The sequence below is a fragment of the Leucopleurus acutus genome (genome assembly GCF_964270905.1).
Source record: "Leucopleurus acutus genome assembly, chromosome: 2".
Lineage (NCBI taxonomy): Eukaryota > Metazoa > Chordata > Mammalia > Artiodactyla > Delphinidae > Leucopleurus > Leucopleurus acutus.
Genome location: NC_139143.1, coordinates 158,164,867 through 158,191,160, shown reverse-complemented (window position 1 = coordinate 158,191,160; position 26,294 = coordinate 158,164,867). Strand labels below are relative to the sequence as shown.

At 56.8% G+C, this 26,294-nt stretch overlaps 1 protein-coding gene across 1 annotated transcript in view; it reads left to right on the top strand.

Annotated features, from left to right (window-relative positions):
• The window catches only part of SZT2 (SZT2 subunit of KICSTOR complex), a 50,401-nt gene that overhangs the window by 15,295 nt on the left and 8,812 nt on the right, over positions 1 to 26,294 (top strand). Inside the window, exons 6-60 of the mRNA XM_082834383.1 lie at positions 207 to 348; positions 761 to 867; positions 4,745 to 4,955; positions 5,181 to 5,351; positions 5,773 to 6,007; positions 6,197 to 6,326; positions 7,070 to 7,212; positions 7,467 to 7,619; positions 7,766 to 7,880; positions 8,095 to 8,312; positions 8,412 to 8,627; positions 9,017 to 9,095; positions 9,339 to 9,433; positions 9,705 to 9,873; positions 10,074 to 10,188; positions 10,302 to 10,415; positions 10,617 to 10,787; positions 10,934 to 11,028; positions 11,272 to 11,395; positions 11,502 to 11,666; positions 11,758 to 11,962; positions 12,267 to 12,382; positions 12,493 to 12,739; positions 13,604 to 13,745; positions 13,891 to 13,983; positions 14,122 to 14,200; positions 14,303 to 14,596; positions 14,753 to 14,894; positions 15,074 to 15,169; positions 15,258 to 15,321; positions 15,552 to 15,737; positions 16,085 to 16,252; positions 16,341 to 16,428; positions 16,528 to 16,599; positions 16,774 to 16,975; positions 17,796 to 17,895; positions 18,612 to 18,741; positions 20,673 to 20,825; positions 20,931 to 21,033; positions 21,123 to 21,228; positions 21,315 to 21,426; positions 22,055 to 22,173; positions 22,290 to 22,454; positions 22,735 to 22,819; positions 22,983 to 23,147; positions 23,236 to 23,403; positions 23,758 to 23,909; positions 24,324 to 24,490; positions 24,584 to 24,681; positions 24,770 to 24,902; positions 25,018 to 25,148; positions 25,280 to 25,380; positions 25,454 to 25,630; positions 25,826 to 26,093; positions 26,196 to 26,275. Of these exons, the coding sequence (XP_082690509.1) occupies positions 207 to 348; positions 761 to 867; positions 4,745 to 4,955; positions 5,181 to 5,351; positions 5,773 to 6,007; positions 6,197 to 6,326; positions 7,070 to 7,212; positions 7,467 to 7,619; positions 7,766 to 7,880; positions 8,095 to 8,312; positions 8,412 to 8,627; positions 9,017 to 9,095; positions 9,339 to 9,433; positions 9,705 to 9,873; positions 10,074 to 10,188; positions 10,302 to 10,415; positions 10,617 to 10,787; positions 10,934 to 11,028; positions 11,272 to 11,395; positions 11,502 to 11,666; positions 11,758 to 11,962; positions 12,267 to 12,382; positions 12,493 to 12,739; positions 13,604 to 13,745; positions 13,891 to 13,983; positions 14,122 to 14,200; positions 14,303 to 14,596; positions 14,753 to 14,894; positions 15,074 to 15,169; positions 15,258 to 15,321; positions 15,552 to 15,737; positions 16,085 to 16,252; positions 16,341 to 16,428; positions 16,528 to 16,599; positions 16,774 to 16,975; positions 17,796 to 17,895; positions 18,612 to 18,741; positions 20,673 to 20,825; positions 20,931 to 21,033; positions 21,123 to 21,228; positions 21,315 to 21,426; positions 22,055 to 22,173; positions 22,290 to 22,454; positions 22,735 to 22,819; positions 22,983 to 23,147; positions 23,236 to 23,403; positions 23,758 to 23,909; positions 24,324 to 24,490; positions 24,584 to 24,681; positions 24,770 to 24,902; positions 25,018 to 25,148; positions 25,280 to 25,380; positions 25,454 to 25,630; positions 25,826 to 26,093; positions 26,196 to 26,275 (7,875 nt within the window). The remainder of the gene's footprint in view (positions 1 to 206; positions 349 to 760; positions 868 to 4,744; positions 4,956 to 5,180; positions 5,352 to 5,772; positions 6,008 to 6,196; positions 6,327 to 7,069; positions 7,213 to 7,466; positions 7,620 to 7,765; positions 7,881 to 8,094; positions 8,313 to 8,411; positions 8,628 to 9,016; positions 9,096 to 9,338; positions 9,434 to 9,704; positions 9,874 to 10,073; positions 10,189 to 10,301; positions 10,416 to 10,616; positions 10,788 to 10,933; positions 11,029 to 11,271; positions 11,396 to 11,501; positions 11,667 to 11,757; positions 11,963 to 12,266; positions 12,383 to 12,492; positions 12,740 to 13,603; positions 13,746 to 13,890; positions 13,984 to 14,121; positions 14,201 to 14,302; positions 14,597 to 14,752; positions 14,895 to 15,073; positions 15,170 to 15,257; positions 15,322 to 15,551; positions 15,738 to 16,084; positions 16,253 to 16,340; positions 16,429 to 16,527; positions 16,600 to 16,773; positions 16,976 to 17,795; positions 17,896 to 18,611; positions 18,742 to 20,672; positions 20,826 to 20,930; positions 21,034 to 21,122; positions 21,229 to 21,314; positions 21,427 to 22,054; positions 22,174 to 22,289; positions 22,455 to 22,734; positions 22,820 to 22,982; positions 23,148 to 23,235; positions 23,404 to 23,757; positions 23,910 to 24,323; positions 24,491 to 24,583; positions 24,682 to 24,769; positions 24,903 to 25,017; positions 25,149 to 25,279; positions 25,381 to 25,453; positions 25,631 to 25,825; positions 26,094 to 26,195; positions 26,276 to 26,294) is intronic.

Sequence of the window (26,294 nt, the reverse complement as noted above, 5' to 3'; positions counted from 1 at the left end):
CTCCCTGCCCATCTGAGGGTCAGTATCCAAGCACACACTAGGGGAGGGAGCATAGTCAGGACTTGGCCGCACAGTAGGGGAATTGGGGTCCTCACAGGATTAGGCCCGTCTGGCCTGGGCAATGCTGGGCTATAAATTCTGGTTTTGCTGTGGAGGGGGCAGCAGTGCCATCTGTCCCATTCTGTCTTTTCTGTAACTTGAACCAGGCAGAGGACCAGTCCCCAGACTCAGGGGAGCCCCCGGGCCGGAAAGTGGGAGTCTCTATGGTGACAGCTGATCTTGGACTGGTCAGTATGATCCGTCAGGGCATCTTGGCACTGCAGTTGCTGCCGTCAAACTCTAGTGCAGGTCAGTAGAAGGAATGTCGGTGGGATTGGGGAAAAGGGGGAATACAAGAAGGGAAGGGGGCATTATCAGCAAAGATAGAGGTTCCAGGGGATCAGTGGGCCCCAGGGAAGAGTGTCTATTTCCTTGTTTGTAAAAGGTAAGTGTTTATAAGTGTATATCTCAAGTACCCCCTGCTCTGACAACCGTCATGGACCCTAGTGGGAAGGAGTAGAGCACCAAGGTCGTCACTTAGGAGGAAGTTGGGATCCAGCCCTCAAGAGGAAGGAACGGGAGGGAAGGAGAGAAGGAAAGGTGCTGGAGGATTATAAAACACATTGGTTGGTGGACACTGACGCCCCGTCCATCAGATGCCTCCCCGTGACTTTGCTCAGGCCAGGGTCCCCAGGTCTGAGTCTGATGCTTCCTGCTCCAGGTATCATTGTGATCACAGATGGGGTGACCAGTGTCCCTGATGTTGCTGTCTGTGAGACGTTGCTGAACCAGCTTCGCAGTGGCACTGTGGCTTGTTCCTTTGTGCAGGTGAGGACTTTCTGGGAAGGAGGAGAGGGAAGTGTCGTATATCACAAGGTGGGCTGTGGCTGGTTACTTTCTTGCAGGCAATGATTTCCCAGGTAAAGCCAATGACATAGTTCTGGAGGGTGGGGGGGACATCATGTCTAGAACAGGGTAGGTACTGTGGTGGGAGAGGACTCTCATCTTTGTCCTCTTTCCTTAGGATGTGAGAGACAGCATGTTATAGGAAGAAGAATGCAGAATTTGCAGTCTGGCAGTCAGTTCCAGTCCCACCTCTCTTATTAGATTAATTATTACTGTTTTGGTTGCAAGGGTCAGAAAACCCAGCTCAAACTGGCTTAAGCAGAGGAGGGAGTAGGTATATTCAGGGACCTGCAGCCAGTTTGGATTGACAGACTATAGGATAGGAGGCAGAGAGCTGTGGGAAACAAGGCTGGAGGGTAGGCATAGGCCACGCATGGAAAGCTACTTCTGCTGTGTTAGGCGTTCCAGCATAATTCTGCGGGTGATACAGATATATGGAAGGAAAACCACTAGCTGGGTTTATGTTTTATAAAGGCCACTCGTGTTGCTGGGGGAAGGGCAGGAGAGAAGGCAGGGAGGCTGTTAATTGCAGTGGTCAGGTAAGAGAGGATCAGGGTTTAAACTGGGGGAATTCAGGGTAAGAGAGAAGGGGGTAGGATTGAGGAAATGAAGTGGTAGAGTCAACATAACTTGTGATCAGCAGAATGTAAGGGGTGAGCAAGAGAGAGGGGCTAAGGATGTCTCCAGGTTTCTGACTTCACTGATGACTGTGTATCTGGCAGAGCAAACAGAGAGCAGCAGTTGGGGTGGAGTGAGGACAGGACGGTGAATCCAGGTGTTGTGAATGTTGTGTTTGAGGTGCCTGTGGGTCAACAGGGTAGCTGTAAAGCATCACCTCTGGAGTTAGGCATGCCTGGCCGGCATTCTGGCTTCAGTTACTGGCTGTGTGACATGGGGCGCCTCACTGTCGCTTCTTGGTTGGATTCATTTGTAAATGGGTGAGATGATGCATTTAAAGGGCTTAGCATAATGCATAATTACATAATAAATGACTGCTGTTCATAGCAGCTAGCAGTTGGATATGCAGATCGGATACTCAAGAGACAGCACTAGCTGAGAGATAGCAAGTTAGGATTTGGCAGCCGACACATGGTGTTTGAGAAGGGAGGAGGGTCCCCAAAGAACCCGGGGGCCGCCAGTGTTCAAAGATCTTTCATAGGAAGAGGGCCCAGCAAAGAATGAAGGGAAATCATCAGACAAGAACCAGGAGCTCTGGTGTCAAAAATTTCGGAGTTTGGGGGAAAAAAGGAGAACTTAACAGCATGAGATGCAGCAGAGGGATCATGTAAAATGAGGAATGAAAAGTGCCCTTTGGGAGATCAGCTCGGTGCTTTGTGACCACCTAGAGAGGCGGGATAGGGAGGGTGGGAGGGAGACTCAAGAGGGAGGGGATATGGGGATATATGTAAATGTATAGCTGATTCACTATGTTATAAAGCAGAAACTAACACACCATTGTAAAGCAATTATACTCCAGTAAAGATGTTAAAAAAAAAAAAAAGAAAAGTGCCCTTTGGGTTTGGCAGTTAGGAGGTGGTTATGGGGATTTTTTCCAGGCCATTTCAGTGAAGAGGCGGCACGGGAAATGATTGCAGTGGATTGAAGAGTGGAGAGAAGGGAAGGAAGTAGAGAAAAGTGTTGACACGCAAATTTGGTTGTTCAGATCAAGTTGGGAGCAAGAGAGAGAATGGCAGCCAGAGGGGAGTACAGGGTGGAAGGAGAGGGGTGTTCTGCTTTGTTTTGTTTTTTAAGCTAGAGACTTCAGCGTGTTTCCAAGGAGCTGTGGTGAAGCAGAGTTTGAAAATAAGGGAAAGGAAAGGAAGCCGGATGGAGTAAAGTCCCTAAATTGACAGGAGGGCATTGGCTCAAGAAACAGATGGAGGGACTCTTTAGGAGCAGGAGAGTGTCCCTTCTTCTTTGAGACTGGATAGAAGTGAAGATGTAGATAAATTCTGCCAAGGGGGCCTCTGATTTCTCTCCAAAGTAGAAGGTGAGGATGTGTACTGGAGGGAGGGAGGGAGGGAGGCAGAGCCAGGAAGGACGAGCGGCACTGAGGACGGCCCTGAAGGACTAGCTGGGTTGGGTGTCGTATGTTTTGATGTGGTGCCAACCTACACAGCTATGCAGGGTTTTTTTCCATTTGGGATTCACTGAGATCTCATTTGGGATCTGGGTATAGAACTTGTGATCCTAGTTGGGGTTTTCAGGTGGAAGCAGAGAAAAGGTGAAGGCAGCCAGGGAGTTGAGAATGATGCATAAGAAGTTGCTTGACCATGGGGTCCAGGCTGGGTTGAGAAAGGAGGGCCAGGAGGACGTGGATAGATTTGAAAAGAGTAGAGGTTCAAGGCCTGGGAGGCTTAAGGAAGTCAAAGAGCAGCAAGAGGAGGATGGAAGGAACCTAAAAATGGGACAAAGTTGGGTGTAATCAGTCGGATGTGGCAATTGAATTTGCAAAGAGGAAGTAGTTCCAGGTGGAGCCCAGGGCTAATGTGTAGTCAGCGGGACACGGGCTTTCTCTAGTTGCGACTAGCGGGGGCTACTCTTCGTTGCGGTGCACGGACTTTGTATTGTGGTGGCTTCTCTTGTTGCGGAGCATGGACTCTAGGCCTGTGGGCTTCAGTAGTTGTGGCGCACGGGCTCAGTAGTTGTGGCTCACGGGCTCTAGAGCGCAAGCTCAGTAGTTGTGGCGCAGGGCTTAGCTGCTCCACGGCATGTGGGATCTTCCTGGACCAGGGATCGAACCTATGTCCCTTGCATTGGCAGGCAGATTCTCAACCACTGCGCCACCAGGGAAGTCCCCTGACTAGTAAACATTTTAAGCTTTGTGGGCCATGTGGTTGTCACAACTACTCAGCTGTGCTCTTATAGCCTGAAAGGAGGCACAGGCGATAAGAAAATGAATGGGCATGGATGTGTTCCAATAAAACTTTATTTATTTTACTTATTTTATTTATTTATCTTTTTGGCTGCGTTGAGTCTTTGCTGCTGCATGCGGGCTTTCTCTAGTTGTGGCGAGCAGGGGCTACTCTTCGTTGCGGTGCGCGGGCTTCTCATTGAGGTGACTTCTCTTGTTGCAGAGCACGGGCTCTAGGCGTGTGGACTTCCATAGTTGTGGCATGCAGGCTCAGCAGTTGTGGCTTGCGGGCTCTAGAGTGCAGGCTCAGTAGTTGTGGCGCACGGGCTTAGTTGCTCTGCGGCATGTGGGATCTTCCCAGACCAGGGCTCGAACCCATGTCCCCTGCATTGGCAGGCGGATTCTTAACCACTGCACCACCAGGAAGTCCCAATAAAACTTTATTTACAAAAATAGATGATAGGCTAGATTTGACACAGATTATATGTTGTTTGCCAATCTCCAATCTTTAGGCTTTGTGCTCAAAATATTGTCCACGGTCCAGCAGCCTTGGCATCACCAGGGAGCTTGTTAGAAATGCAAAATCTCAGGCCCCACCCCAGACCTGCTGCATTTTAACAAAATCCCCAGGTGTTTTGTGTGCACCCTAAAGTTTGAGAAGCACTTTGTTAGACACTGTAGTCTTGAGATGATGACAGGAATCCAATGAACCAGTGGCCAAAATCTTCAGTGAATGGGGGCCGGCTGGTATTTGATGTGGAGCAAGAGGGGTGTGGCTACATGGCATGGGCTTCAGACAGAAGGGCTCAGGGAAGGAAAGCTGCAGAGCAGTGGTCTGTCTTGGGAGAACAGGGCCCACTTCCCACCGTGTGGGTCAGGGATGGGAGCAGCCACCCAGCCCGGTGGCTCTTTTGGAGCTAGGTCTCTAATTGCTCACTTCTTCAGGTAGGAGGAGTTTATTCTTATGACTGTAGTTTTGGCCATGTGCCCAATGTGGAACTGATGAAGTTCATCGCGATGGCAACGTTTGGCTCCTACCTGTCCACTTGTCCTGAGCCCGAGCCAGGCAACCTGGGTCTGACTGTCTACCACCGGGCGTTTCTCCTCTACTCCTTCCTGCGCAGTGGGGAAGCCCTGAACCCTGAATATTACTGCGGTGAGTGGCAGACTGGGGCAGGTGTGGGAACGGGGGCATATAATGTGGACCTAGAGATGATGCAGGAATCCATCTAGGGCTTGGGTCCCCGGGGCACTAGCAGTATAACTGGGGCTGATGGCTTTGGCTCTGTTCTCTTGCGACTCAGTGTAGCCTCTGCTCCTGTGCCTCTGTCAGCTAACAGATGAAACACTTTCCCCTTCCCCATCCTCACTGGTCTTCTAGGCTCTCAGCACCGCCTGTTTAATGAGCACCTGGTCTCCGCAAGTAGCAATCCTGCCTTGGCCCTGCGCCGGAAGAAGCACACTGAGAAGGAGGTGCTGGCTGACTTGGTCAGCACCGTGTCTGTGCGGCTTCGAGAGGGCTACAGTGTCCGAGAGGTCACACTGGCCAAAGGTAAGGGGCTAGGTCCTGCTGTATCCCACAGGTCTGAACAAAGCAGAAGCCACACGTGTACCGTGCATGAGAGGGTGTCTCAGTGACAGATTCTGCCTGTCATTTGAGACAAGTGGGTTCTGAGTGGCCTTCAGGGCTTAGTTCTCATAGCGTTTAGCTTCCAATTCCGTCTCCTTTGGCCCCAGGTGAGTCAGCTGAGGATGGTGTGGTATCCGGAACTTAGCTTTGTTTTCAGATCACTCCTACAAACTTCAGTTTGTGTCAGTTGGCAGGCTCCGGGCCTGCATTCTGTGGAACCACGCTTGGAACCTTTGGCCAGGCTAGAGTTTCATGTGGTAGGTGGGGTTTCATTTAGGACTCAGTACCAGGCCTGGAGTCCCATGCCCTCCTGCCCTAACCAGCTCTCCTTCTTCCCCTGAAGGAGGGTCCCAGCTGGAGGTGAAACTGGTGTTGCTGTGGAAACACAACATGCGCATTGAGTACGTGGCTGTGGCACCCTGGCCCCTGGAGCCTGAGGGCCCTCGAGGCACCCGGGTGGAAGTGACAATGGAAGGTGGCTATGACATCCTGCACGATGTGTCCTGTGCACTAAGGCAACCCATTCGCTCGCTGTATCGGACCCACGTTATCCGGCGGTTCTGGAACACGCTGCAGAGGTGAGTGAGGTCACTGCTCAGTGAGGGGTGCCCCGTTTGTTGTGTGGAGGGACAGATGTGTGAAACTGGGGGCTAGAGAGGGTCACCCCGAGCACTAGGCTTGTGTCCAGGGCCCCCTGTGCCCCTGGGGCTCCCCTCCTCTGACTCACCGGAGTCCGGTGAGGCTCAGGGTTGGCACTTGTTCTGCAGCATTAATCAGACGGACCAGATGCTAGCCCACCTTCAGTCCTTCTCCTCAGTCCCGGAACATTTCACGCTTCCCGACAGCACCAAGAGCGGAGTGCCTCTCTTCTACATCCCGCCCGGCTCCACCACCCCGGTGAGGGGCCCCAACGCTCACTCTCCCCATCTTGTGCCCACCCAGACTTGGATTGGCACTGCATCTAGAGCCCAGAACCACGTTCGTTTTCCTCTCCTCTCAAATCTAAGGCCCCCAAACCAGGACCCTGAGCTTTCGCCTTGAGAGCTCCCTCCCTCCTTCCACGCCCCCGGGGGAAGGAAGGGTCTATAGAGAGAGGCTGTCCTCAGCAGACCGCGGGTGTCAGAGGTAAAGACTTGCAGAATGCCTAGGTGGCTGTCTCCCAGACGACTGCGAGCCCCCTTGCCTGTCTCCATGTGGCATACTCTGGCCTCACCCAGCACCTTCAGCCAACCACCGTGAACTGTGCATTTCCTGAGGACCATGGCTCCCTTTGTCCTGTGCTTTCTCCACACTCAGCCCGGCTGTCAGCCTAGCACTGACAAGCAGGGGGCTTATGCTAGCAAATAATGGCCCCATCCTGGGCTCCTGCCATCACTCAGCGGCTTTCCTCCAAAGTCAGTGGTGGAAGTTCCATCCTTTGCCTGGATCCAGCTTTAAAGGGCTACACAGCCTGTCCCTGGGTTCGTTCATCCTAATCCAGCCTTCGTATTGGAGGCCGTTTTGGCCTCTGTCCCAGGCTGGGCCGTGGGTTCCTTTAGCCTTACACCAGTGCCACCTCTGGCCCCCTGAGCCCCACGGCTCTGTTTGCTGCGTGGAGGTTATTCATGAATGCTCCTATAGGCTGTCCTTCCTGTCCCCAGGTGCTCTCCCTTCAGCACAGTGGTTCCGACTCCTCCCACGCCCAGTTCGCTGCCTACTGGAAGCCAGTGCTGTCCATGGATGCTAACTCATGGCAGCGTTGGCTGCACATGCATCGCCTAGTGCTAATCCTGGAACATGACACGTGGGTATCTGCCATAGTTGGGCCATCGTTGGGGTGGAGGGGCTGGGGTGAGGGGACGGGGAGCGATGGAGAAGGGAAGCAGCAGATGAGCCCATACCGACCTTGGCCAAGAAAACTCCGAGCCGTCCTAGCCCTCCTGCTTGTGAGCCTTCAGATCCTCAGACAGGTCCTAGTAGAGAGAGAGGTAGCAGTTTGTTCTTCTGCCCCATGACTGGGGCTGGGAGGGCTGCCCTCTCTCCACACCCTCTTCCCAGGCCAATCCCCAAGCACCTGCACACCCCGGGCAGCAATGGCCGCTACAGCACCGTGCAGTGCAGGATCTCACACTCCTCGCTGACCTCCCTGCTCCGTGACTGGAGCAGCTTCGTGCTAGTCGAGGGCTACTCCTATGTGAAGCTGCTCTCCAGGTGGGCAAAGTGATGTCCCCTCACTCCGCCCCCTCCCCCTCTTCCCACGTCTCTTCCTCTCACCCCAAACCCTCTCCCTCCTACCTCCTAAACCCATCTTCTCCCAGCCAAGGGCTGCTCACGGACTCCCTCCCGTTTCTCCCCAGTGCCCCAGACCAGCCCCCCTCCTCCTTCTACATGGTCCGCATCATTTCCAAGGCCCCGTGCATGGTGCTCCGCCTGGGTTTCCCCATTGGCACACCAGCACAGGCTCGGCACAAGGTGAGCTGGGCCCCGACTCACTCCCAGACCAAGGAGCCCTGGAATGTTGACTAGCTCTTTCTCCCCAGACTCCCCAGGGCCAGGGCCAGTAGAGGGAGGAGCCCCCAGACCAAGTAAGGCTTGGGGTACAAGGTTTTCTCACCTTGTCTGTGGGCCCCTTCTCCACATCTGTAGGAGACGGGAGTAGGAGGGTCCGATCACATTTTTCCCTCAGATCGTGTCGGATTTGCGGGAAGAAATCCTGCGCCTACGTTTCCCCCACCGGGTGCAAAGCAAGGAGCCAACACCCAAGGTGAAACGAAAAGGGCTGGGGGGCACCGGTGGGGGCAACTCTCCCTCCAAGTCACCCCCCCTGCTGGGGCCACAGCAGACCCTGTCTGATCGGCCCTGCCTTGTGGTCCTGCATAAGCCACTGGACAAGCTGCTCATCAGGTTGGTAAAGAGAGTGGGGACAGGGCCAGGAGCACGTGGGGGGCTGCGGCTAAGCTGGGTATGAGTAGAGATCAGCTGGGAATTGCCCCCGTTGCTCAGGTATGAGAAGCTACCGCTGGACTACCGGGCACCCTTCTTGCTGACACTGGAGCCGCCAGGGCCACTGCCCTTGGTGTCGGGCCGCTCGGCCTCTTCTAGCCTGGCGTCGCTATCCCGCTACCTCTACCATCAGCGCTGGCTCTGGAGCATCCCATCGGGACTGGCCCCCGCACTGCCGCTCAGTGCCATCGCCCAGCTCCTCTCCATCCTCACTGAGTACGTCACCAAGCCTGCTGGGCAACTTGGGGCAGAGTCTAGTGTAGACTCTGGGTTTGGAAGCTGGCAGAAAGCCTAAGCCAGATCCTGCCCCATCTCGGCCCCAGTTTCTGCTGTGGCCGCTGCTATGCAGAGGATCCAGCAAAGAGCAGTGTGGGCTGCTGCCCTCCCCACCACGACTCCCCCGACTCAGTTTATTTTGGCCTCTGGCCCTAACTGGACCTGCCACCCCTGAGGGACCAGTCGTTTGGGCAGGGCCACCAGCAGACAAGTCTGCCTGGATGGCTGCTGGAAAGTGGGTATGTAAGTGGCGTGGGAAGCAGGGGCTGTACACTGAGTGTCTCTCCCCATCTCATCCTGTCCCCACCCCCACTCTTGTGGGCCTTCAGGGTCCGGCTCTCGGAAGGGTTCCACTTTGCCTGCAGCGGGGAAGGAATCATCAACATGGTCCTGGAGCTTCCAATTCAGGTATGTGCTGTCCCTCACGACCCCTCCCACCAAGGTCCATCATCATCCCAGGGATACTCACCTCTGAGCTGGGTTGGGACCCCTGGAAACGCTGCCTCACAGGGACCCTGTGGCCAGAGGACCCGAGGCCTGAGGCCAGTCCCGGGACAGTGTGGAGGGGGCTAAAGTGCTGAGGGCCAGCGCTGGGCCAGGCCAGGCCTCTGCCTGGGCGGGGCAGGGCCAAGCTCTCCCCTCCTGTCCCAGAACGAGCCCCCGGGGCAGGCTGCAGTCGAAGAGAGGCACACGTGCGTCGTCCAGTACATCCTCTTCCCCCCGCACTCTACCTCCACCAAGGACAGGTGAGGCCCCGCCCCTCTCTGAGCCGCCTTGCTCCACACTCCCCCTTCTTCCTACTGTCCCCTGAAGTTCTGTCTCCCAGTGCTGAGAGTTGGGGTGGGAGATACTGTCTCCAGATGCCTTACTGGGCAGACGCAGGTCTGGAAAGACCACGTGTGAATTGTGGCTGTCCCGTGTGCCCTGGCCTTCTCGCCCTCCGTGGACCAGCTCCCAACCAGGTGGTGGTGGGTTGGACTCTCCTTTCTTCCAGGCTCAGAGCCCTTCCTCCTTTAGCTTCTCAACAGATGATGACAATGACGTGGAGGTGGAGGCCCTGGAGGGAGACTCGGAGCTCAACCTGGTCACCGAGGTGTGGGTGGAGCCGCAGTATGGACGAGTGGGGCCCGGCCCTGAGAGCTGGAGGCACCTCCAGGACTTGGCGTACTCGGAGATCCCTCGAGCTGTGAGTGGCCTCAGGAGTACCCCAGCACTTTCCAGGTTGGGTGCATCCCCTTGGGAGCAGCACAGCTTGGCGGCTTCCTGGTCCCCCTGAGTCTCCGTGTTCTGAATGTCCGTGACTGTGAGGGCTTCCTTGAGAGCTGGAGGCTGGGGTCCTCTTGGCCAGGAGGGGCTGACCCCTGCCCTCTGCTATTCCTCCTCTAGCTCCACCCTCGGGATGCTGCCTGCATAGGCTCCATGCTGAGCTTTGAGTACTTGATACAGCTGTGCCAGAGCAAGGAGTGGAGTCCCCTGCCCCCGGAGCCGAGGGTCTCTGATGGTCAGTGGGGAGGGGGCCCCTGGGGAGGAGCAGGGGAGCGGGTGGGGAGAAGGCAGCCACAGACAGGGACTGTGGGCCTCACTGCGCTCTTGTCTTCCTTCCCTCCCTCCCAGGCTTGGACCAGGGAGGAGACACCTGTGTCCACGAGATCCCTTTCCGTTTTGACCTAATGGGACTATTGCCACAGTGCCAGCAGATCCAGATGTTCTTCCTTCTGCTTTCCAGAGGTGGGTGAACCTTGTACCCAGAGGGCCAGCCAGCCAGGGAGTGTTAGAATACAGAGGGCAGATGAGTCTGCGAATGAGCGGAAGAGTGAGGGGGCAGGAGGGGGCTGGGAGGCTGCAGGAGGGGCCGGGCTGGTTGGGGCTGAGCCGGGGGCGCCGGGCAGCAGGAGACCCTTGGTGCTGAGCAGAGTGTGTGTCGGGCAGAGCCAGAGGGCGTCCCTCTCGCCGAGGGGCCCTGTCCCGCCAACGACATGGTGCTGTGCCTGCTGCACAGCTGCCTGGGGCAGGAGCTGAGTGACCGGGAGATCCCGCTGCCCGCCGCCGACCAGGCCGCCTTCCCGCGTGAGGTGCTGCGGAGGAGCTGCCACAGTCCACGTGAGCCCCCGCCTCGTTCCCAGCACCGGACTTCGGCCCAGCCGCTTTCCCCCACCCCACAGGGTGCCTTCTGTCTGGGTCTTGGCCTCCCCTCCCCTTCACCTCAGAGCCCTGCTCTCTCCCACCCCTCTCTACCCGCATTGTAGGTCCAGAGGGGCCACCGGTGGGGGACGGTGGGATCCTGAAGGATGAAGCAGGCAGCAGCGCCCAGGCCAGCGGAGACTCAGTTCTTCCCACCCGGGTCAGCACTGGTGCATCTTCTTGAGCCCTTTGTCATAGTGACCTCCTGCCGTCCCCACATGTTCACACCCCAGCTTTCCATCACTGGGGATACTAAGTGCCCCCCTCCACTGACAGGATGCCATCATTCCCCTTGGTCCCCGATCTTGCAAGCTATCCCTGAGGATGGACTCTCGGGCGGAGGAAGAGAGCGGGCATTGGATGGTCCCTTATAGATGGCTCTAAGTTTGTTTCTCTCTTACAGAGTCTAGGCCCTTCTGAAACTCTCGGGCCTGTCAACTCTGCCCAGCCCCCTCAGTGGCGCTGCTATGCAAGGCTTGTGACCCCCCAGCATGTGTTTCTGACTTTCCTCCCTGCGACCTTCTCAGGTACCAACCGCGGACCTCTCTCACTGACCCCCTCAGATACAAGCCCTGGAGCTCCCTCCACAGCCCAGCAGGCGGCTCTGAGTTATGTCTTGCTTTTCCTCTTCAGATGTCCAGCATCTGGCTGCCTATGGCCTGGAGGGACCCTCTCAAGAGGAAACAAAGTCTAAGTTCGAGGACTGGAGTGGGGCTCCCAGCCTGAAAGATCAGGGAGGAACCGGGGTCAGGGCAACAAAGTCCCAGGTCCCCATCCTCAGTGTCACCCCAGCCAGTGGTAAGGCTGCTGACTCTTAAGTCAGTTAAGCAGCAGCGGAAATGGGCACAGATAAGAGGGCTCAAAGCCATGTGCCACCTCTTGCCCACAGACAGTGCCCAGAATCCAGGAGAGCTGAGCCCACCCTTTCATCAGGACTTACCAGCTTACACTGGGCGCCAGGCTTCACAGACAGAGGGTGCAGATGGGCCCCGGACGCGGTGTCCTGTCTACATCTATAGCTGTTCCCTGGAAGCGCTGAGGGAGCAGATGGTGGGTGTGCAGCCCCCTCAGGCGCCCCGAGACCTCGTCTTCCGGTGAGTGCCCTCAGTGCTGACCTAGGTCCTCTCCCAACTCCCAGCCCACCGTGGCCCCCAGCTGTGGCTCAGATACATACTCAGGGGTACGGGCAGACAGGTTGATGGCCAGTGGCAGGAGCTCAGCTTCTGAGCCATGTCCTGCCCGTTTCGTGCTGCACTTCCTCAGCACATCAGTTGAGCTTGCTGGGCCGTGGATACATTTGGTAGGGACCCAGGGATGATCCACTGGAAGGTTGGGGATGGTGAGTCTGAGGTGTCACCAGGGGAGCTGGCCAAGCCGTCTCTTTCCTCCTGTTGCTAGGACTCAGCTCCTCGACCAGCCTTCCCTCTCCTCAGCCTGGATGGAGCCCAGGCACAAGGAGGCAGCTACCCACTGTGCCTTGCTGCAGGAGCATGCACAGCGATGCTACGTCCGTGGTGAGTGTGACGCCGTGGCAGGGAGGAGCCCACTTTGCAGGATTACAGGCATGGGGACTGGAGAGGCCCTTGCAGAGCTTGACCCTCGTGGCCCCTTCCACTTCCACTAGGGCTGTTCCGGAGCTTGCAGCAAGCACAGAGCGTGACCTCGCAGGACATGCTGATAGCAGTGGACGCCTGTGAGGAGCTACTACAGGAAGTAGACATCACCCCTTTTCTGCTCGCACTGTGTGGCCACACTCGGGGTTTGCCTCATGCACCCCCAAGCCCTGGTCCTCTCAGCCCTGGGCCCTTCAGCAGCAGTGTGGAGGAGGGCCCCGAGCCTCGGGAACGAGCTGTCTTGGCTTCTGAGTCCAGGTTGGGATGGTCCTTGAATGACGTATAAGGGAGCACACAGACAAGCCCCTATAAGCAGGGGCCTTCTGACCTGGGGGAGTGGCTGGGCACGGTAGTCCCCAGCCGTGCTTTGTCCTGGCTTCCCACCCCTCCTGCCCAGGCTTCTTTCTCCCATTTGGCAACCACGGCGGTCTTCCTCTCCTACTCTCCTTGTTCTCCTGGCTCTCCTGTTCTGGTGTGGAGTGTTGAGCTGCATTAGGGGTGGGGAGTTGTCAGTGGCCATCAGTGAAAGTAGAAGTTTGTTCTGAGGACATTCACATAATAGTAATAATCCCCCAAACTGTGAGTTTCATAGAGGCAAAAACTGTTGGAGGGAGAGAGGCATGCAGACAGACAGCTATGTGTCTGGTGTCTGCAGTGGATCTGCACTGGGGAAGCAGAAGGAGCGGAAGGATGAGTACACTGGTGATGCCCAGATCGAAGTCCAGCCCAGTTCTCTCTCTGGAGGTCTAGATCCCACACCTTTCATGCCTCCTAAATGAGTGCACTTTCTTCCCACCAACCCTTGCTTCTCCGCCTGTGTCCCTCCTCCACGGTGAAAGATCTCTCCCTCCACCCACTGGTCCAAGTCAGAAAACTGGGAGTCAGCCTTACTCATTCCTCTGTTTCACAGCAATGTCCAGCCACTAAGCAATGTGGAGGTTAGAGCCAAGACGGGTGGGTTGGTTCTCCCGGCCTCTTCCCGCCCGTGTCGTGTGCTAATAGGCACCCTTCCTAGAGGCAAAGACAGACAGGTGTGTGCTGCTCCCACTCGGGAAGCAGGCTCATTTAGGCCTTGATGGTTCCTAACACTTCACTGTCCCTCACCCCACCCTGACCACTCAGCATAGAGACCGAGGACCTAAGTGAGCCTGAGTTTCAGAGCACCCGTGTCCCTGGCCATCCAGACCCTGGCCTGGAGATATCTCTGACAGACGTCTGCCAGCTCAGAGGAGAGGTGCATGATGCCCTTCATAGCCTCATCCAGGTGAGGGGAGAGAGGGCAGAGTCCTGCCTGCACAGGGGCAGTGGTCCCTCCTGGGTTGGGGGTGTATAGGTGTCTGTTCTAGGGTGGGAGCAGTGTCCTGCCGGGCAGTGACTGACATCGTATCCTCCTTCTAACCCCCAACCAGGAGAAGTTCCTGGAGATCAGTGGTCTCTACTTCCGCACAGTGCCCTCCAATCCCCACTACTTCTTCTATTGCCCTCCGTCGAGCAGGCGTGAGGTGAGTGGCTTTCTCCCTTACCTCGCTCCTACCCCCAACCTGTAGCCCCAGAGGACCCGCTTGACCCACCCGGATCCTCTTAACTCTCGGTTCCCTGAGGCCCTGCCTTGGATCATCCTGTCTCTTTCTTTTGCCCAGGATGAGGGCCCCCGGGACGCAGGAGACAGAAAAGTCAGTGACTTGGAGTTTTCAGAGGCTGAGCTCATGGGAGAAGAAGGTATATAGGCAGGCGGGTAGAGGTGGAAAGGCTGCTTCAAGCCAGGATTTGGGGGCCTTTGCTGCCAACCTATCCTGTTGACCACATGACGTGTATCTCTAGGAGACACATCTGCCTGCTGTGTGGTCACCGAGAGTGACCCAGAGCTGGAGGTGGAATACCTCGAGAGCCGTGAACCAGACCTGGGGCCTGCTGGGCTGGACTCCGCCTCATTGTCAGACGCAGATACCGTGAACCCTGATGAAGACTCCTTCAGCATCCTGGGGGGCGACTCACCCACGGGGCCCGAGAGCCTGGCACATGACCTGCCACCACTCTTCCTGCACCTCACATGCTCTGTGCGGCTACGCGGCCAGCACAGCTCAGTACCCGTGTGCAGCCTGCCCACCTGCCTGGGTGAGTTTGGGGTGCCTAGGGGAGGGCCACTGGTCTGATGCAGCCTGTCTGCCTGCCTGGGGAGAGAGCCTACGGGTGTAACTCTTTAGCCCTGGAGACTTGGAAGCTGTGTTCATCCCAGGGCTGCAGTAACCCCTGACTTTCCCCCTCTCCCAGGCCAGGTGCTTTCTAGTCTGGAAGGCCCCCCCATTGGAGGCCGAGTTCCTCTGCGGGACCTCAGTGTCACTCTGGACGTCTTTGTGCTGACCTTGCCCCTGGAAGTGGAGCTCCCCCCGACCTCAGACCCTCAGCACCACCGGTGGGACAGCAAGTTTGGTGGGGGGTATCTGGGGTCTTGTTGGAATAGCGGGACCATTAAGGAATCTGTGGGCACCTGGGGACTAAGGGTACCTTAAGGATTCCAAGAAAGGAATGCTGAGGAGGCCCTAGGAGGATAATAGCTCCTGACCTTTGACCTTTGCTCCTACCCTGTTTCAGGTCAACATCTGAGAGCAGTACCTCCTTCCCACGATCCCCAGGGCAACCATCCGATGATGGCCTGGGGCCCCCACTGCCACCTCCAGGAGAAGACAGGTACTTCCTTATGCTCCCTCTCTGAGTTCCTTGTTCCCTGTTGGTTTTGTTTTCTGGAAACCAATATCTAAACCTTTCTTCCAATTAGGCACCCAGGACTCTCTAATTTGGCCACACCCCACAGACTGGCTATTGAGACCACCATGAGTGAGGTGAGGGCCTTCCCTCCCCCAACCCAAGTGACAGCCCCTCAACACTGTAACTGACACCCTTTCCATCAGATGGTGAGGTGAGGCACCCTGTTTATGCTGGGGTCCAAGTGGGGCCTCTCAGTCTGTGAGGTGGAGTATCTTCCAGTATCTTCTAATCTAAGAGTGCAGTGATGTCCCAATCAGCATGGGAAGTGCCCTTCACCACTTCCTGGGTTGCTCTCCACCTGCAGATCCGCTGGTTGCTGGAGGACGAGATGGTGGGGGCACTCCGAAGAGGGGGCCTCCCCCAGAGCCCCGCCCTGCACCGTGCAGCTGCCCACATCCATAGCTCTCTCGGACGCTCCACCTGCCTTCGCCAGACTCTGCCACTGAGCTTCGTGTTCGGGCCAGAGCGCTCCCTCACACAGTTCAAGGAGGTATGCTGCCCGCAGAATGCTCCCTGGTCACCTGGGTGCCCGTCCGTCCCTGGACTCCACATGCAGAACCGGAAGGCCCTCTCTTGGTTTGAGTTCACCTCCTCACCCTATTGTTTGACCTCTACCCCACGCCTGGCAGCCCAGCTCAGTGGGAAGAGACCCAGCTCAACCTTGCCACTGGGCCTGTTGAACCTTAGGCAAGTCACTGAGCCTTTTCGTAACTCAGCAGTAGGGATGCTAGTGTCTGCTTCACCAGGTAGTTGTGAGGGTATGATGAGGAAGCGTGGGGTGCCGTGACCAGGGAGGGCTGTCCTGCCTAACCTCTGCCCTTGGTTCCTGCTCCCCAGGAGTTCCGCCGCCTCCACCTCCCTGGGCATGTTCTTCTTGAGGACGCCGACAGCGGCTTCTTCTTTGTGGCAGTTGGCCAAGAGCCAGGTGGGTCCCATGGGGAGCCCCCTTCGGCGGCCTGGGCTTGGCACAGCCAGGAGGACAGGGCGGAAGGCGTCGAAGGGGAGGTGAGTCTTTCCTGGGCTGACCTGGGAACGGAGCAGGTGGTGGTGGAAGTGTGGGGCCTGTACTCCATCCTGACCTCCTGCCTCTCAGGCCCTGACAGCCAGCCCCCAAGCCCCTGGCTCTCCAGAGGATTCTGAGGGCCCCCCGCTCATCAGTCTGCCCAGCCTGCCCCGGCGAGGTAAGAGCGGACTTGCACCTCCCTGGCCCTGCTTCCACGTTCAGAGGGCATCCTCGGCAGGATTGAGAGAGGCTCCAGGCATTTCCCTTCTCTTCCCAGGGAGCCAGCCTGGGCCCAGCCGGGGACTCAGACTCATGTCCAGTCAGGGCAGTGTGGACTCAGACCACCTAGGTAAGCTGGGGTGGGGCATGGAAGACTAAGCTGATGGGAAGTGGACTCAGGGCTGCACAGTGAAAGGTCTGGGCAGGGCCATCAGAAGGGACTAACCTGGAGGGGCCCACCGAGCTGATACACTTGGGGCTCAGATGAGCCTAAGGATGGGGTTGAACTTCACGTTTGACACAGGTTACGACGGTGGCAGCAGTGGCTCAGACAGTGAGGGTCCCAGTGAGACCCCAGGTGAGAAGGCCCCCTTCACGCTGCGGACCCCGCCCGGCCCGGCGCCTCCACAGCCTTCACTTGCGGGCCTCCCTGGGCCCTGCCTGCCTGACTTCTGGCTCATCGTCCGGGTGCTGCAGGACCGTGTGGAAGTGTATGCACACGCGCGGTAAGGAGCAGCGGGGCCCTGCACCCGACTCTGATGTTAGCTTCTCCCTGGTCCCACGTCACCCCGCTTCAGTGTCGTTAGAAGGCTAGACTTGGGGCTGAGAGTTTGGCTAGGGGTCTGACTTGTATTCTAAGGTTGGGGGCTCCTGACCACTTCCCACAGACTGTAGCAAAGCACATCACTCTGCTTTCCTAATGGAGTTGAAAGCTGATGAGGATTTTGGTTCCTAGCCGAGCATTAAGAGCATCTGTAGTTCACAGCAGCTTCAGGAGCTGTAGATACATAAAAATAAGGGATGATAGGTAATATTTAACAAGTACTTGCTATGCGGCAGGCACCGTTCTAAGTTTTTTACATGGATCAACTCATTTAATCTGTAACAGCCCTATGAGGTATTACTGTCCTCGTGGTCTGAATGAAGAAACTCCAGCACAGATAAGTTAAACACTTGCCCAGGATCTCAGTTAGTAAGCGGCAGCGCCAGGAACCATACCTAGGTATCTGGTTCAGTACTGCTGTAGTCAGTGTTGAGAGGGGTGGGGGTGTTGAGAGAAGGGAGGACCCACCATTCTGAGGAAGAAGATCTGAGGGTAGAGAAGGTGAGCTGCATGATGGAAGCCTCAGTATGGCAGCTGGTGAGGCAAGCATGGAACCCAGGCTTCCAGAACTGCTATCGAGAATTCCATCTTTCCCAGTTCCCATCTTGTTTACTTCCCCTTGTCCAGTCCTCCTTCCTTTTCATGGTTCCTCTTGGCACCAACTCCCATGACACCCTCCCCCCATTCCCTCCCCATGCAATTGTCTGATCCATCCTTCCCAGGAGCCTGATTCGGGAGGATGGGGGGCCAGGCACTGAGTGTCGCCACCTGCAGCAACTCCTGGTGAGGCGAGTTGGGGAGATCTGCAGGGAGGTCAACCAGGTAAGAGGCAGCAGGGCTTTCCAGGCATGGGACACAGCCCAGATGAGGAAGGGGTTTCCAGGAAGTTGACCTTCAGAGGCTGTTGATCCATCTTGGATGTTTTCTTTGACCCTTAGTTACTGGGATGCTATTAGTCCCCAGGCTCCCTACAAACTGGGGAGCGCTCCCTAACCCACCCCCAGGGTGGTTTACTCTCTAGTCCCCTCCCAGAGTCTGTGAGATGCTCCCTCTCATTGCACTGTGCTACCATTTGGGACACGATAGTGAACAAGACAGAGGGAAACCCTGACTCTCTGGAGCTTATGTCAAGTGGAGGAGATAGACATGGAACAACTAAAACACACTAACTACTTCCGCTACAATTGTGAAGGCTTCTACAGAGGAAAAGCAGAGACTGGTGTGAGAGCGTGTAACAGGGATCTGACCACCTGCAGTGTCAGGGAAAGCTGGAAAGAAGAGATTTTTTTAAGATGGTGAGCCGATTCTGGCAAAGAGGAGGGACAGGTGTTCCTAACTGGGCTTCAGTGCTCAGAGCCTGGAGCCCAGTGGCTGTCAGACGTCATCTCTGAGCTCCCAGTGGTTACAGGTGCTCTTTTTGACTTCTTACCCCCAGTGGTAATGGGCGTTCTCTCCAGCCTTTGATCACCCCTCACGACCCCCACCATTGTATGGGGGAATATTTCAGCTCCCTGAGACCTTGCTCCTTCTTCTCCCAGCGGCTGCTGCTTCAGGACCTTCATGACAGTCACGTGTGTAACTCTCTTCTGGTGGCTGAGAGTGAAGAAGATCTATGGCGCAGCGAGACGCCCTTCCACTCCCGTCAGCGGGTACCACTGCCCAGTGATGGTGAGTCCTGCCCAGTGGTGGTGGGTCCCACCCAGGAGCCTCCCTCCCCAGGGGATGCTGCTGCCCTTGCCTTTATCGAAGACTCTGTGGAGAAGCTGCGGGTAGAGTCACCATTAACTGGCCATCAGTGCCAGGTAATACAGGGAGGGCAAGGAGGAGAGGACAGAAAAGGATCACCAGGTTTGGCTGTTGCGAGTTCATCAGTGACTTTAGTGAAAATGCTTTCGATGGAGAGACGGGAGTAGAAACCAGAGGAAATGGAAACATGAAAGGATGTTCGGGAAGAGAAGCTGGGACTAATTGGTCTTTCAAGTAGCCTGGCAGTGAAGGAGGAGACAAAGTAGATCCGGCAGAAACTAAAGGAAGGTGGGAGGCAAGGCAGGAGTTTAAAATAAGGTAGAGACTTGAGCACCCTTATGTTCCACGGGAAAGAGCCAGCAGAGGGGGAGAAATACAGGAGAGAAGGTACACGGAAGAGGCCCCTGCTGTGACCTGTCTTCCTAAATGCACGCCTCTCTCTGGCCCTGCCTTGTTTTCCAAAATGACCGTCTTTCCCCTGCAGGGTAATAGACAGGGCCGAAGAAGGGGGCAGGGGCATCGTGGACAAGTGGGCCAGCTCACAGGGGAGAAAAACAGAGGGGTGGAGCCTGAGGGCCGGTAGAAGGATTTGCCTTCTGATTGGCTGTCCCTCTAGGCAGGCAGGCAGGCACAGAACCCTTCGGGGTTTCTGAGATTTCTGGTCGTGGTCAGGAAACGTGATAATCTGAGATTTCTGGTCATGGTTAGGAAACGTGATAATCTACTCGAGATGGTAATTGAAGTCTCTGCAATTCTGCTCCCTTCTCTTACTCCTCATGACCTCTCACCCCAGCTCACAGAGGAAAGCCGGATCATGCCATTCCTTTGCCATTGTCTCTCTGTTATAAAAGTCAGATCACTCCTTATCTTTAACATTCTCAGCAAGTCTGTGGACGAGCGTTCCTAACAGCTCCGGGAGAGTACATCTCTCAGCTCATCCTGGGACGTATTCCATATCAAAGCAGAATCCCCGTAATTGATGGACTTCCCAGGGTTTTGAAGCATCTTCTGCAAATTGAGTATGAGCTGTGACAGCCAAGCACTTTTACTTCACAATGGCTCCCAGCAGCCCAGGATGTTAGATCAGTCAGAATCCAGACCCAGCCCTTCCTCATTTTAGTCTCTCCATATGGTTTTGCTGAAACCCTTAGCAACCAGCATTCCATTCCAGACTCTGCAGCCTCCCAGGTATCCTGCATGCTGCTCACATCTGACAGCAGCTTCTCTGGGAAACCAAATTGCCACCTTGACCTACCGGAAGGTTCCTCATCGACCTGGAAACCTAAAAAGGGTGGATTGAGGCCATGGGCTATGGCCATGGGCTCTTGCGTAGAGCCACACTACCCTTTGGGTTCTCTGGGATAGCTGTCCTCCAAAGCACAGGACGTAGTTCCCCCCCAATTTGCTGCACGTGTGTGTAAGCAGTCATGCCCTTTTTGTTTTAATGGGGTTATTGTTGCAACTCCCAATGAGTACACAAGGGGGGGGGAAGGTTGTGTACCCCGTATGTGTATATGTGTGTATATGTATATGTGTGTGTATATGTATATGTATATGTTGTGACAGGCTCAGAGTGTCTTGGCATTATCTTCAGGATTTTCTCATGCTTTGCCTTGCCTGACACCTTTTCTTAGCTCCTTCTCCACATCTCCCTGACATAGTTCTGAAAACCTTTGTGCTGTGACTTATCTTCCTAAAAGCATGGTCCTATCTTATTACCCAGAATGACCATCTATCCCGCCTGCAGAGTAATAGGCCCGAGGAGTAGGACAGGTAGGCCGGTTCACAGGTGAGAAGTCTCTGAGGGCAGAGGGCTGTGTCCCATTTCTGATCCACTGTCTCCCTTCCCCCAGATTACACTGCTGATGAGAGCTGTGGACCCCGAGGGTACCTAGCAGCCACCATGCAGTTTGTCCCTGGCCATTTCTCCTGTGACGTTGTGTGGGGAACCGTGATTCGAGTCCACTCACGCCTCAAAATGGGGCCCAGCATGGGGGTCTCTCGGGGTATGTGATTGACATGAGAGGGCAGGTAGAGTTCAGGGGAGTCGAGGTTGTGGGGGGGGCGGGATCTGGAGAAGGGAGTTTCCTAAACCCATGTTCCTCTCACAGCCATCCAGGCCCTGCGCTCTGTGCTCAATGCCTTCTCCGTGGTGAACCGGAAGAATATGTTTGTTTATCAGGAGCGAGCAACGAAGGCTGTGTACTATCTGCGGTATGTGGGCCCTGAGAAGATGGGCTACAGCATGGGTTAAGGTTGGCGCAGGAGGAGGTATGTCCAAAGCCCTTGCCACTCTTTCCCAGGCTCCTGGAGACGTCCTGCAGTGAGCGGCCATGGGACGGCGATGCCCTGCCCCCGTCCCTAGCTCTGTCCCGAAGCCAGGAGCCCATCTACTCTGAAGAAGCCTCGGCATGTATCCCCCCACTCCCTGATGCCCCCGTGCTCCCTCATACTTTGCTCCCTGGAGCCGGGCCCTGACCAGAGTTTCCCTGCAGGGTCCTCGTTCCCCCCTGGACATGGCCTCCAGCCGAGGTTCAGATGCTGCTCGTCCTGTGGGCCAAGTGGACAGACATATCCAGCTGCTGGTGCATGGCGTAGGGCAGGCAGGTGAGGGCCATGAGGAGGGGTAGGGGAGTGACCAGATGAGGTTCCAAAGTCCTCTGGGACTTCTCTTCTTATGCCAGCTCATGCTATGCTCTGGGCTTCTCTTGAGCAGGAGCTGGGTGGGAAAGGACAGGCTCCTGGGGTGTTTAGGGGTAGGACCTGTCGCTGACTGAAATGCAGCTTAGGGAAGAGGAGCTGTAAAAGTTGACACCCAGGTGTCTGTCCTGGGTGACTGTGTGGATAGATGGTGGTACCACTGGCCGGGTACTGGGGCAGGTTTGGGATGAAGATGATGGGTTCGGTTTGGGATATGATGAGCCTGAGGCATCCAGTAGGCAACTGGCTCATTTAATTTATTTATGGTTCAAAAGTGTGCACTAGTCTTGGGCTAAGACTGCGACATATGAGGTAGTTGCTATTATTATCCCCATTGTATTGAGGGGGGCACCGAGGCTTTGAGAGGTTAGACTCACTTGTCCATGGTCACGTACGAGTAGCCTGGCAGAACCAGAACCTGGTGTTGGCCGCCTCTGGTGCATGGGAGTCTGTTTGAGTCCGGGGTTAAGGGCTGGGATGGGGGTAGCTGGATCCTCCGCCCGTGTCCCCACCTTGCCACTGTGGCTGTGTCCAGGTCCCGAGATCACAGATGAGCTGGTGCGGGTTCTGCGTCGGCGCCTGGATGAGGCCACCCTGGACGTCATCACAGTCATGCTCGTTCGGAACTGCAAGCTGACGCCGGCTGATGTGGAGGTCAGCTCCCTCCCAGGCTCCCTGCATGGCTCCTCCCACGCAGCCAGCCGCAGGGACGGTCTCCGTGGGAACCTCTTCCTTCATTTCTGACTCCCCTTCCTTCCCTCCCTCTGCAGTTCATCCAGCCCCCAGGAAGTCTGCCCTCGGAGGTGCTGCATCTGGCGCTGCCGCCCTCCTGCAGGCCCTGGCTTCCTGCCCTGGCCTGGTACCTGCGGCAGAATCTGCTCATCTTCCTGCACTCGCCCAAGTACACAGACAGCAACAGCCGGAACCACTTCCAGGTGAGACTGCACGCACCTCTCCCCACCCGCTTGCACCAGGCCCTCCACCCACCACACACCCTTGCTGTGTAACTGTTTGCTACAGATGCCCCCTGCCAATGTACCTTTGCCCATGGACCTGTATACACCCAGGCCCCCCTTCCCTGGCCTTTATTACCTACCTGTGTCTTCCTGTGCTTCTACGTGTAGCTGTCCCCCACTTCCCCTTGTGGGTACCCGTTCCCTGATGGCATTTGTCCATTTGCCTGGTCTTAGTGCTCGGTGGCCGTTCTCTCCCCAGCATCCACTCCCACCACAGGGTGGCCTCCCCGACTTGGACATCTACTTGTACAACAAGCCTGGAGGACAAGGCACTGGGGGCAAAGGTACAGTGCAGGGCCTGGGCCCGTGGCACCACCAGGCATGGGAAAGCCTGTTCCTGTCTCGCGGGTGAGGGCCTTTCCCAGCCTTGCAGCTGAGGGGGGTTGGGTGGGGTGGGGCAGGGCCTGGAAGTCCCAGACCTGAGCTTTCCTGTGGATTTCTACCCAGGGGTCGCCTGCATCACTCTAGCTTTTGTGGATAAGGAGGGAGCCCCCATCTCACTGGCATCATGCCCCCCCTCTTCTCCGGGGCCCCCAGACCCACTGCAGGAGGAGGAATTTGAGCAGCTGACTCAAGTCACTCGCTGCCCAGTCGTGCCGGATAACTCTTCAGGTAGGGAAGCTTGGTCAGAGGAGGGGGTGTTCATTTAATGCTGTAGAAACCAGGGACACACTCAAGTGGCCCCCATTCTCTCCTCCAGCTCCGAACGGGGCCCCACGGCTTCGACTGGATGTGTGGGAAAAGGGGAACATCAGTATCGTGCAGCTGGAGGAGAAGCTCCGAGCAGCAGCTCGCCAGGCCCTGGCTGATGCCATCATGGAGCTCCGGCTGCTGCCAGCTTCACTATGTACAGAGGACACGTCCCCAGGTGTGCAGGGTCTGGAGAACCTCACAGGTCTAGGTGCAAACGTGAGAGTCTGGGGAGACGTCGCAGAGGCCCCATCTGAAATACACGTTCACAGTTGTCCATCACCTTCCCTGCATCAGCAAGGTGATACGCCTTGGTAGAAATGTATGCATGCTGGTCACTCACTCAGAGGGGGAATATATGGTCAGGAACTCCCTTCACACAAACACAGCCCGCACCTTCAGTTGCATATACTGCCATTCAGGAACAGGCAGAGTAAGTGACACATCACTCTCTTACCAGTCTTGGGGCTAGATTGTCTGAAATGGGGATTGATGGTCAGTGACAGGAGTCTGTAATGTCTGGTGCCCACAGGAAGTCTCAAGAGCGGGTCACTGGAAACCAAGAGCCCTGCAGGCCGAGCTAGCATCTTTCCCCCTGGCCCTGGCCCTGGCCCTGGCCCTCGCCCTGGCGAGCCTGTGACACCCCCAAGCAAAGCTGGCCGACGTAGCTTCTGGGATATGCTGGTAATGGGAGAAAAGGAGGTGGTGAAGTTGACATCTGCCTTCTTGTCTGCCTCCTGTCTCCCCTACACGCCCCTACAGGCCCCGCCCCAGATCTCCTGTTGTGTAAAACTGCTCTGTGCCTTGTATAGGAGTGTGCAGAGCGTGGCAAGTTCTCACTGATACAGTGTTAAGTGCTTTCACTTCCACTTTTCCTGTCGGATCCTCACAGCCTGCACGATTGCAGCAGGCCTTTCACAGTGAGGTAGCTGAGGCTCCAGAAAGTTGAGTAGCCTGTCCAAGGCTGCTTGGCCAGCCTCCAGGGCCTAAACCCGGGCCTCGAAATCCTCCAGGCTCTTGTTACCGTCCATGATGCCTCCATCCTCCGCCCCGTTCCCCTTCCCTTTAGCCCCTCCTCATTCACTGCATTGTTGCCAGAGTAAAACAGAATGTGGGGACTTGGGTTCCCCGAAAACAACTGATGACATTGTCCTGGATCGGCCAGAAGACACTCGGGGCCGGAGGCGTCACAAAACAGAGAGTGTTCGGACTCCCGGTGGGACTGAGCGGGCAGCAGGCCCAGAGTCTGGAGCCCAGAGACAAAGGTGTGTGTGTGTGGTCACAGGGGATGTTGGGTGCATGTAAACACAGCCGTCTTGTATATGGGTGCAAGGCTGTTACTCCTGCTGTGTCTTCAGACGCAGGACCACACAGCTGGAGGAGGGTGAGGCAGGCACCCTGCAGCCTGTGTTTGCTCTTGTCGCTCAGCGCTGGATGGAGTTCATGGTTCAGATGGGTGAGACCCCAGCCCCCCTCCCACCCTTAAGCTCCTGCCCTGGTCCCCATGCCATAGTCCCACCGTGACTTCTGTGTCCTGGATCCAGGATGTGCCTCGGTGTCCAGGAGCTCCACTCACATGGTGTCCCGGTTCCTGCTCCCATCTGTCCTGTCTGAGTTCACCACTCTGGTCACCTCAATGGCTGGAGACACCAGTGTCCGCATCTTTGAGCAGCATTTGTGAGTTTGGGGTCTCGCGGAAGCTGAGGTAGGAGAGGTGGGGGGCTGGCCCAGGAGGAGATAACCAGGGAATGGGGCCATGGACGGTCTGCTTTCTGTCCGTCCCTCCCACTAGGGCTTCTGAGCCAGAGGTCTTCAGTCCTTGTTCCCTTGGACAGCTGGGCCCAACTCCCCGCCCGGCCGCTGAGCGGCGTCTGCTGCTTCTGGGAAGGAACTTCTCGCAGTGGAGGAGACCCACCCAGCAGGGTGAGGCCACGGCCCGGAGGAGGGTGGGCTCAGAGTGACTGACCCTGGCGCTGCTGACCCCGTGGCATGCAGGGTGGGATCGAGGGGGATCGGCCCCCAGACCCTCATTTTGCCCCTCCCTGACCCCGTAGCTGCCAAAGCCGTACAGCGCTTCGAGCCGGGAGGCGACGGGAGCTTGGGGCGAAATGCTCCCCGGCAGAGGTTCTTGCTGCTGGAGGTCATGGACAAGAAGGTAGACGTGGGGCCAGGGGCTGGCTGGGAGGAGGGGCTCCATGATCCCACTGACGCTGAGCCCTGACTTCCAGCTGCAGCTGCTGACCTACAACTGGGCCCCAGACCTGGGGGCGGCCCTGGGCCGAGCACTGGTTCGCCTTGTGCAGTGGCAGAACGCACGCGCCCATCTCATCTTCTGCCTCCTCAGCCAGAAGCTTGGGCTCTTCCACCACTACGGCCAGTTGGACTTCCCAGTGCGCGACGAAAAGGTGCCTGCTGCTCAGGTTCCCTCCTCTCCTGAGTGGTCAGCTAAAGGAAGTAGCAGTTCGGGAACAGGAGAGGGGACAGGCTGAGGGCAGGGGCAGTGGGGAGGGAGAGTCTGAGAGAGGAGGCCACGGGGGCGGTGGGAGAGGAGGTCTGAGGGCAAAGGCCATGGACCCATTGTGAGGCTCCGTCTCTCTTAGGAGCCAAACCCATTCCTGCTGCCGACCATGGAAGCAGAGACCCTCATCCGAAGTGCAAGCCCCCCTCTGAGCCGCGAGCAGGGACGGCTGAGTGGGTCCTCTCGGGGTGGGGGCCCCCTTCCTCTGGACACATTCCCCTTCGATGAGGCCCTGAGGGATATCACGGCCGCCCGCCCCAGCTCCTCCCTCGGCCCTGTGCCCAGACCGCCCGATCCTGTCATCTACCATGGACAACAGTTCCTGGAGATCAAGATGGCAGAGCGCAGAGGTGAGGGCGCCGAGCCGGGAAGCGGGCAGGGCAATCTGTGGAGTCTGGCAGGGCCAGGGGTGGCCGCTCCTGGGGGCCGCTACTGATGCCTACAACCCCCAGAACTGGAGCGCCAGATGAAGATGGAGAACCTGTTTGTAACGTGGCAGCAGCGCTCCGCCCCAGCCAGCATGCCCATCAGTGTGAGTGGCCAACCCGCGT